The sequence below is a fragment of the Molossus molossus genome, unplaced genomic scaffold (assembly GCF_014108415.1).
Source record: "Molossus molossus isolate mMolMol1 unplaced genomic scaffold, mMolMol1.p scaffold_m16_p_10, whole genome shotgun sequence".
Taxonomy (NCBI): domain Eukaryota; kingdom Metazoa; phylum Chordata; class Mammalia; order Chiroptera; family Molossidae; genus Molossus; species Molossus molossus.
In genome coordinates, this window is record NW_023425345.1 from 76,699,863 (window position 1) to 76,708,937 (window position 9,075).

General features: G+C 50.8%; 1 protein-coding gene across 3 annotated transcripts; it reads left to right on the forward strand.

Annotated features, from left to right (window-relative positions):
• Nucleotides 1-1,136: 1,136 nt before the first annotated feature.
• Nucleotides 1,137-8,437, forward strand: NFE2 (nuclear factor, erythroid 2). Of its 3 annotated transcripts, none has more exons than XM_036251793.1 (3): nt 1,137-1,398; nt 5,805-5,974; nt 7,176-8,437. In XM_036251793.1, the coding sequence occupies exons 2-3, from the start codon at nt 5,861-5,863 to the stop codon at nt 8,181-8,183; spliced, it is 1,122 nt and encodes a 373-aa protein (XP_036107686.1). In that variant the 5' UTR covers nt 1,137-1,398; nt 5,805-5,860; the 3' UTR covers nt 8,184-8,437. The 3 variants fall into 3 exon arrangements, with proteins under 3 accessions (XP_036107686.1, XP_036107685.1, XP_036107687.1); XM_036251792.1 differs by lacking the exon at nt 1,137-1,398 and adding an exon at nt 3,989-4,195; XM_036251794.1 differs by lacking the exon at nt 1,137-1,398 and adding an exon at nt 4,205-5,612.
• The last annotated feature ends 638 nt before the right edge of the window (nt 8,438-9,075 follow it).

Here is a 9,075-nt window from a genome sequence, read left to right on the forward strand (position 1 = left end):
GAACATTTGGAGGACTCTCAGCAGCTATTCTTTATCAACTGGGACAGAACATTTTCATTGTTTTAACAGTGAACACAGTCCTATCAGAGAATACTGGATGAATGCCAGATCTTCTTTGGGGTGGCATCTGTCTGTCTCCCCAGCCTTTAACTGTTTTCAATTTAACTTGAGCACCATAAGGGGAAAAAAAAAATAGAGAAAAAGTGTAAGCTGCAGCTGCAAGGACTGAAGCTAGATATAGGAAGGACTTCCCTTAGAGCTGAAAGCCACCAGAAGCTAAGAAGCAAGATTCTTTTCTCCTAGTCTCTGGAGAGAGATCTATTTGGCCTGGGACTTGGATTGTGTGTTGGAGGCAAAGGGATGAATGAGTGACTTCTGGGGCTGCTTACTAACCTGACACAGAGTTGTTGTGGGTGCTGTGGGGACAGATCTGATATCCTACACACATGTCCTGGTCTGTCCAGGGTATGTGGCTGTCATGTGGTTGGGGTGCCTTGCCTGGAAGAAAGGAGGACAGAGGGCACCTGGGGTCCCCTTTAAAGGAGGTGAATAATTTCCCTGCAGGGTGCCCCCCCCAACTCCCCTCACACTGACAACAAACCTGGCCAAGAAAGAGGCCTTTGTCCTAGGACATCTGAAGCTGCAGGGGGAGGGAAAAGGCTACAGGTGAAAGGACACATCAAAGCAGCCGGCTGCCTCTCCCCAAAATCGCTCCCCTACCCCTTTCCTAGAACCCAGGTTTTCCTTAAATAAAAGCAGTGCCCTAAATGCCCGCCTGCCTTAACAGCTGGAACACTAGAGACCTGGTCCTTTTCTTCAGCTGCCTTCCACCTTGCTATGACTCAGTTTCCCTATCTCTAAGAGAGTCAAGAGAGCAGAGGCAAGAAGGTTATAACTTGTATAAAGTTTAGACGTGGCTTTGGAATGGACCATCAGCTGGAATTCATCATCTGCATAGGGGAAACACAGACCTGGCTGGACTCCTGGGCTTAAAAGGAGGGTTGGGAGAGGCTTGGAGCCATGTGTGCCCCTGCTGGCTGGGATCAGGGTGGGGGTGGGGTGTGGGCAGAAACCACACGGGGCTCAAGTTTCCTCTCTTGGCCAGAAGGGGCAGGAGCAGAGGAGGGCCACAGGGAAAGGGGAGGGTTGGAGGAAGGACTGAGAACTCAGGCTGAGGGCTTCAGTGAGGAGGCTGGTGCACCGCCCCAAAGCTCCCTATGCTCAGTCTGAGCCTCTACAGTCAGCACTAGCAATGGCCAGGGGGCGGGGCACAGACCTCTCAGGTTCTCAGAGGTAGCAGGGATCCTCACTCAGGAGGTGTCAGCCCAGGCCCAGCCTCCCCAGAGACAGCACCCGGAGCCTCATCTCTCTCTGCATCCTGCTTGGACCCTACCACAGGTGCTTGAGGGACGGTGTGGGAGGGGGATTGTAGTGGGATCCAGGGACAGGCTGGGGAGATGGAGGAGGCAGAAGGAAAAAATATCCAGCTTTCAGCATGTTCTTAAGAGATCTCAGACCTTCCCAGCCTGCTCCTGGTTTAGGACTTTGACATCTTTGGGAATTCCTCTGAGAGAAGACCTAAATGTCTTCTGGGGTGTTCTGGGATTCTTGGGGTAAAAGGCTGTGGATGGATTCCAGAGAGTGGTTTCGTGAGGCACCTCTGAGGGGCTGGGGAATGACCCTGAGTAACCCTTCAGCAGGCTAGCTGCCCTGGGGCAGATAGTAGGCTCTCAGGTGTATAGTACCACCCTTTCTCCTTTCCATTTCATCATGCTGCCCTGTCCAGCCAGCTGGGGAAGTATGGTGGCAGCTGAGGAATTGGAGACACTGGATGTCTGGATCACTGAGAATTGTTGTAGCAAGATGCCGTGGTGGGAGTAGGGGGTAATAGTTCCTGCATCCCTTTGCCCCTTCTCTTCTTTGGGCAATAGAGATCAGCTGCAACTGGACGAGGGAGAGGAAGGCATCCCATTCCCCCTGTAGTTCCTTCCAACTGGAAATCTTAGCAGCAGGAAGGGAGTGGGCAAGGGAGCAGTGGAAGAGAAGAGCAGCTGGGGCTGGGACTCTTTAGTCATTGGCCTCCAAAGGTCTGCAGTTTGGGGTCTAGGAACTGAGTGATAGAATGGCAGAAACTTGTCCCTCTCTCCCTTGTTCCCATACATTTGTTTGAGTTCTGTATGTCCCCAGGAGATTGAATCTCACTCTGATCAACTCAATTTCTCCCTTTCCTCCATTTCCTTTGTTTCTCTCTCATCTCTGTGTCCCTCTCCCTCTTCAGGGATTCTTCCTAATCTTTCTAAGTAGCTTGCTCACCATCCTCTCCACATCCCAAGTTTCACTGATCTCTTTTCATTCTTTCATTGCTTCTGTTGACACATGGACAGGTGGCGTGGTCTAATAAACTTCAGAACAGGGTCCCAGAGGCAAGTGCCACCTCCCCTTTGTCAAGGCAGTTAGAGCCCTGGGGCAACATTTGAGGCCAAATGTCTTCCTCTGCCTAGCATCCCTCCCTAAATTGTCCTCATCCTGTATCCTTAAACAAAAAGCCCCATGTCAGCCCTGGCCAGTTTTGCTCAGGGGTTAGAGCTTCGGCCTGCGGTCCAGAGAGACCCGGGTTCGGTTCCTGCTCAGGGCACGTACCTCGGTTGCAGTTTGTTCCCGGCCCTGGTTGGGTCTTGTGGGTGGCAGCCACTTGATGTGTCCCTTTCACGTCGATGTTTCTCTCTCTCTCTCTCCCCCCCCTCCCACTCTATCTGAACAAAATATCGAAAAAATGTCCTCGAGTGAGGATAAAAAAAAAAAGCCCCATGTCATTCTGTGAGTACTCAGGGATTGTGATAAGGTCTTTCTGGGTAGGACCATCAGGGTGAGAATAAAGAGGGTAGATTATAGTTCCTGGAGATGGCGCCAGTCCTACCTGATACACTATGTTGGGGAGTAAGATGGCTGTGTGACCGCAAAGTGTGGGCTAAACTGGGAAGTGGGAACTGATTATTCTAAAAGAAAGGGGACACAGGGAGTCCTGCTCCACTTTCCCAGTATCTCTCTAGTTTCTGCACCTTCTGCAATGTTTCTTTGGATCCAATTCTGACTATATTCTCTTCCTTGATTTATACCACTGGCTGCCAACACCCTGGCTGGTACTCTGGAAGGTAGCCTCCTAAGACTCAGAGGGGCCTATGCCTGGTATACAGACCTATATAGACCACCACCCATCTTTGAGTGTCTAGGGAAAAGCATACTCCTCCCCTTTGGCCTAGTGCAAACTTGCCACTGTATCAGAAAGCTGGTTGGAACTGTTCCAAAGGTTCTCTTTAAATCCCCCTTCCTCAACTTCTTGCCTCCCTCTACTGCCCTTGTGGACTCTCATTTCCCTGTCCTAGGGTGAGGGGGAGATTGAGTTTCTGGTCTTCATAAGAAGGGGTGGATATCTAGTCTCAGCTACTGGGGCAGTCAGAATCCAGTGTTGCCTGGGTCGATGATTTGAAGCTAAGAGAATCCTAGAGATCACTTGCTGGGCTCCTTTCTGGCTTTGTGTTTATTTCCTGTAAATCCATATGGTTGGACTAGTACAGTATTTCTCAAGGCTGAATGGGCCTCTGGTATCAGAAACACCAGGACACCTGTTAAAATGCTGATTGCCAGGTACCCGCACCTACTAATTCAATTCAGTAGGCCTGGGGTGCATTCAGGTACTTGTTCTTACACGTACCCCTGGTGAATGTGGTGCACAATAAAGTTTGAGACTGCCTGAGCTAGACATAGTCTACTGCCTCTCACAGCAAGGAGGTTCTTCAGTCCTGTTTCCATTAAAAGGAAGAGACTGAATGTGAAACAATTTGCCCAAGGTCATGCATCTGGGAGGCCAGAAAAACTTTCTTCTGCCTCCTGGGGCAGGATCTTTGTACTGCACCTAAGAGTCAGATCCAGGAAGATATAAGGGGGGGGGCAAAGGGTGGGGGTAGGTATGTGTGTGAAGGACTGTGAGGCAAGAGCCATTGTCCCTGCCCCATAAACCCCTTCTCCATTCACTTTGCCTTTGGGCAATTTCCTCCAGAACCTGGGTGGGGGAGGGTGGATTTCCGGTGTTGAAATGGCATCCTGGACAGACATAAACACCCCACCCACTCTGCCCACTGGCCAAGGGCCTGTGCCTACACCAACTCTCACCTCGGGATGGCAATAGAACAAGGGGGTAGGTGCAGTGGCTAGGGGAGATCCTCTTTCAAAAAGATAATTAGCATTTCTCACTAGTTATGTTGTGAGGCTCAAAGAGTAGACTCCATATCAAATAGCTGTGATAGGCCATCCTTGTGGTAATCTAAGGTCATGCAATTGAGGTCATTCTGTCCTACCCTCTGTTCTATAAGTTTTCTCCACCTCTAACCTGCCTGCTTTTATTTATATGGCAGGAGTGGGGTAGTGTCTGGCTCTAAGAGATCAGGAGGTCCCTGCCAAATCTACTTAGAATCTCTCACCAAAGGCAGGAAAAACAGATGCAGGGAAGGGGGTGTCAGGGACTAGGCAGGTAGGATGAGGAGAAGGCTGACAAGAATAAGATGAAGACAGAGGTGAGGGTTTGTTGAGAAAGTTAAGCTGTCCAAGCAGAAAGGGACCTCCAAGTTCCAAGTCCAACACCCTAGTTTTATAAATGAGGAAACAGAGGCTCAGAGAAGTATGATGACTTGCCCAACATCACACTGCTACTTTGTGGCAAACCTGCAACTAGAGCCCAGGTCAAAAGAAAAGGGGCTGGAGGGTAGTGTATACTCAAGGCTCTAAAGAGATATTCCCCAGAAGAGGAGAAAAGAGACTGAGATCCCACAGAAAGAATTGATGATGCAGACCACCATTAAAGACTTGGGGTATGGAGACAGAGGAGCAGGATGGGAAGGTGCCTGGAAGGCGATAGTTAGTAGACTCAGTCAGTAGAGGTTCCTGACCTGACTCTGCTATTTACCAGCTTGGGTCTTAATTTTCTAGTGGACCTTTTAGGATCTTTGTGAAAATCAGTCTCATAAACAAATGCTCATAAAACACCAGTACACTTTTTGACAACTGCTTAATAAGTCTTTGTTACAGTTGTTATATTACCTTAGAGGAGAAAAGATCCCTGGCTATGGGTTGGGGTATGGCCCAGATGACCCCATGAAGACAGAGGGCAGAGGTCCAGTGACTCCAAAGACCATTCCTCGTCTGCTGTTTGCAGCTGATAAACCTCTTATCTGGCCCAGGCAGGGGAGTCCAGGGCCAGGATAGAAGGAGAGGGCAGGGCTGCTATCAGCCACCAGGCCTGGGCCATATCTCAGAGAAGGGGAGGGACTCTCTGCTTGGCTCTTCCCACAACACACTCCTTGGGGATTCCCAAGCACTCGTTCTCATCTTGAGAAGAAAAGACTGAGATCCTAAAACTGAGAACAGAGGAGAAAAGCAGGAGTAATCCCTGATATTGCCCCAGAAAATGGGGGGAAAAAACCCAGAAGACATAACTTCTGTCCCAGTCAGTGATACAATTTTGGGGAGAAAACAGTAGGGGAAAGAGAAGGCATCTTGTATGAAAAAAAGATAAAAACCTAATGTGCTCCCAAAGGAACTGACTACAGCCATAGCAGGTGAGATGATTATACCACAGAAAAGACTTTCTAGCTTAAGAAGTTGGTTGATGAGTCCAGCATGAGTGGGAAGGGATGAGGTCTCTCCTGCTCTCAGGTGACATTGGAAGGAGCTTCTCTATGGAGACAGGCAGGACAAAATTGCTGACCCCTAGAAGGAGAGCCCTAACCCCCATTTCTCTTTTGACACAGGTTGCTGGGGCCATTTGGGCTTTGGGGGACCCTGGACCAGGCCCTGGCCCAGTAGGATGCCCCCGTGTCCTCCCCAGCAGAGCAGGAACAGGGTGACACAGCTGCCCACTTCGGAACTGGGTGAGATGGAACTGACTTGGCAAGAGATCATGTCCATCACTGAGCTGCAGGTGAGTGGGGTGGAGGTGGGGGGAAGGGAAGAGTAGAGAAGAAGAGAGTCTAGCTGGGACTGAGGCAAGGGGCTGGAACAAGGAAGGCTCAGGGTCTCAAGCTGGAAATGTTCCAGGCACTGGAAAAGAAAGGGCTGGAGGAATAGGAGGGAGATTTGGATGTTAAACCAGAACATTAAGGGAAAGGGGTGTGGAAAAGCAGAGAACTGAAGTGGTGGGGAAGAAAGGATCTGATTGGGGGTGTAAGCTCTCTAAGCAGCCACTCTGCTCACATCTCTCTTCCCCACCTCCTGCCCCGCCTTCCTTTTCTCACCTTCTTTTCTCCTGACCTCCCGCTCCTCCAATCCTGCTCATCTTCCTTCATTTTCTCCCCCTGCCTTCAGCAGCTCGGCCCCTTTCCCTCAGGTAGCTGAGCAGTAGTTCAGGGGCCTCAGGAAGGGGGAGGGTCAGTCTATGCCGGGGTCTCTCCTCCTGGTAGTTGGACAAAGGGGTGTCTGTTGGCTTAACAATAATGTCTTTGTCCCCAGCTGGGCTACAGCAGGGTAGCTCCCCAACGTGGGTCGGGGGCCCTGTTTCTAGCATGTTCTCTCCTCCTCTCTGCACCTGGGCAGAGACAGAGGGACTGAAGAGTAGAGGATAGAGCTTGTGTGGGCTCCCCAAGGTGCCTCTTAGCCCCCAGACCTGGCTCTGCGCCTGCCCCCTTTCTCTTCTCTGATACCATGCATGGGCCCTCAGAATCTGCCCTAAGCCCTGCTCCCACACATCAGCTCCCTCTGCTGGGCACCCAGGGCACGTCCAAGACCTGAACTTGACCCTTTGACCCTAAATAAGCACAGCAGGAAAGGGTTCTGAGGGGTCATCTTGGATAACAAATCCTTGTCTTCCTGAAAGAAAGAAAGAAACATGAGCCATTTCAACCCAGTAAGAACTCCTGAGGAGGAGGAGATTCCATAATTGTTGTAATGTTAGTTCTTTCTGAAGTCTGACCTCAGTGACATCTACTCATGTTTAAGCTGCTTTCTTCTTGAAATAGCTACATTGCAACTTTACAAGCAACTTTGCTCTTGTAAAGCTAAATGACTTTTAGCACCTTTTTGTTCCTTTGTTATCTCACTGGGTCTTTCAGAGGACCCAGCTTGGTCCTGAGAGCTGGTTCTCTTCCTTGGCCTGTCTCCAACTGTCTTTATGTCTTTTCTTGCAGGGTTTAAATACACCAAGTGAGCCATCATTTGAGCCTCCAGCCCCAGCCCCATACCCTGGGCCCCCACCACCCCCATCTTACTGTCCCTGCTCAATCCATCCAGATGCTGGCTTTCCCCTTCCTCCACCAACTTATGAGCTCCCAATACCCTCAACTCATGTTCCAGACCCCCCATATTCTTATGGCAACATGGCCATCCCAGTCTCCAAGCCACTGACCCTCTCAGGCCTGCTCAGTGAGCCCCTCCCAGACCCCTTAGCCCTCCTGGATATTGGGCTGCCAGCGGGGCCACCCAAGCCCCAAGAAGACCCAGAATCCGACTCAGGATTATCCCTCAATTATAGTGATGCTGAATCTCTTGAGTTGGAGGGGACAGAGGCTGGTCGGCGGCGCAGCGAGTATGTAGAGATGTATCCGGTGGAGTACCCATATTCACTTATGCCCAACTCCTTGACCCATCCCAACTATGCCTTGCCTCCTGCTGAGACCCCCTTAGCCTTAGAGCCTTCTTCAGGTCCTGTGCGGGCCAAGCCCACTGCACGGGGGGAGGCAGGGAGTAGGGATGAACGTCGGGCCCTGGCCATGAAGATCCCCTTCCCTACGGACAAGATTGTCAACTTGCCGGTAGATGACTTTAACGAGCTGTTGGCACGGTACCCACTGACAGAAAGCCAGCTGGCACTAGTTCGGGACATTCGACGGCGGGGCAAGAATAAGGTGGCTGCCCAGAACTGTCGCAAGAGGAAGCTGGAGACCATAGTGCAACTGGAGCAGGAACTGGAACGGCTAGGAAGTGAGCGGGAGCGGCTCCTCAGGGCCCGAGGGGAGGCCGACCGGACCCTAGAGGTGATGCGTCAACAGCTGACTGAGCTGTACCGTGACATTTTCCAGCACCTGAGGGATGAGGCTGGCAACAACTATTCCCCTGAAGAGTATGCATTGCAACAGGCTGCTGATGGGGCCATATTCCTGGTGCCCCGGGGGACCAAGATGGAGGCCACAGACTGAGCTGGCCCAACAGGGTGGGCTGGTGATGGAGATTTCCTTCATTACCTTCTGATAAAGGTACTCCCTGACCCTGAGGCCTAGAAGAGGACAACAATGGAAAACCTGACTTTTGTTAGGTCCAAGGTGTGTTCACTGAGGCTCACCTTGAGACAAGTGTGTGAGGGGAAGGCTGGGTCTTTTCTATGATTCAGCTCCCCAGGTCTCCAACCTCCACCTTTTGTTTGAGCTTTGATATATAAAGCGCTCTACAGAAATAGCCATCCGCTGTGTCTTCCTTTCCAAGGGAGGGTGATGAATCGGAGCTCTCCTCAGAGCGCATTGCTTGGTGTTGGTGGGAAGGGAATTCTGCCAACCTCATTTCTTTCCCCTACAGCTCTGTATAAGAGTGGTACACACAATTTTGACTTGAGCAGTGTGTGATCTACCATCTTCATCCTCTTTTTTTAGAGCCAGGGGCCATGAATGATCTGAGGAACCCCACCTACTCTGGTGACCCCTATTTATAGAGCTGAGATTGCTGCTAAAGCTGGCTAGACCCTTGGTGCAAGGTCCCTGAGGTTTATTGAGGTTTCTCCTTTCTGAATCGGTGAAACACAGAAAAGCCTAGAAGGCCCACAGCCCTTTTTTCTATTCTCCTCCTCCTGCCTAATTCCAGAGGACTCCCTCAGCCTGGGGCCTAATGTGCCAGAGCTCTCTCAGAAGACTGAGTGAGCTACTTTTTTTTTTTTTTTTGGTACATGCCCTTAGTGGAAACTGAACCCGGGACTTTCTGGTCCACAGGCTGTCGCTCCAACCGCTAAGCCAAACCGGCCAGGGCTGAGTGAGCTACTCTTGATTGGAATGAGAGAATTTGATTGGACATCAAAGTTTCAGGGGTTTTACACCCAAGTCT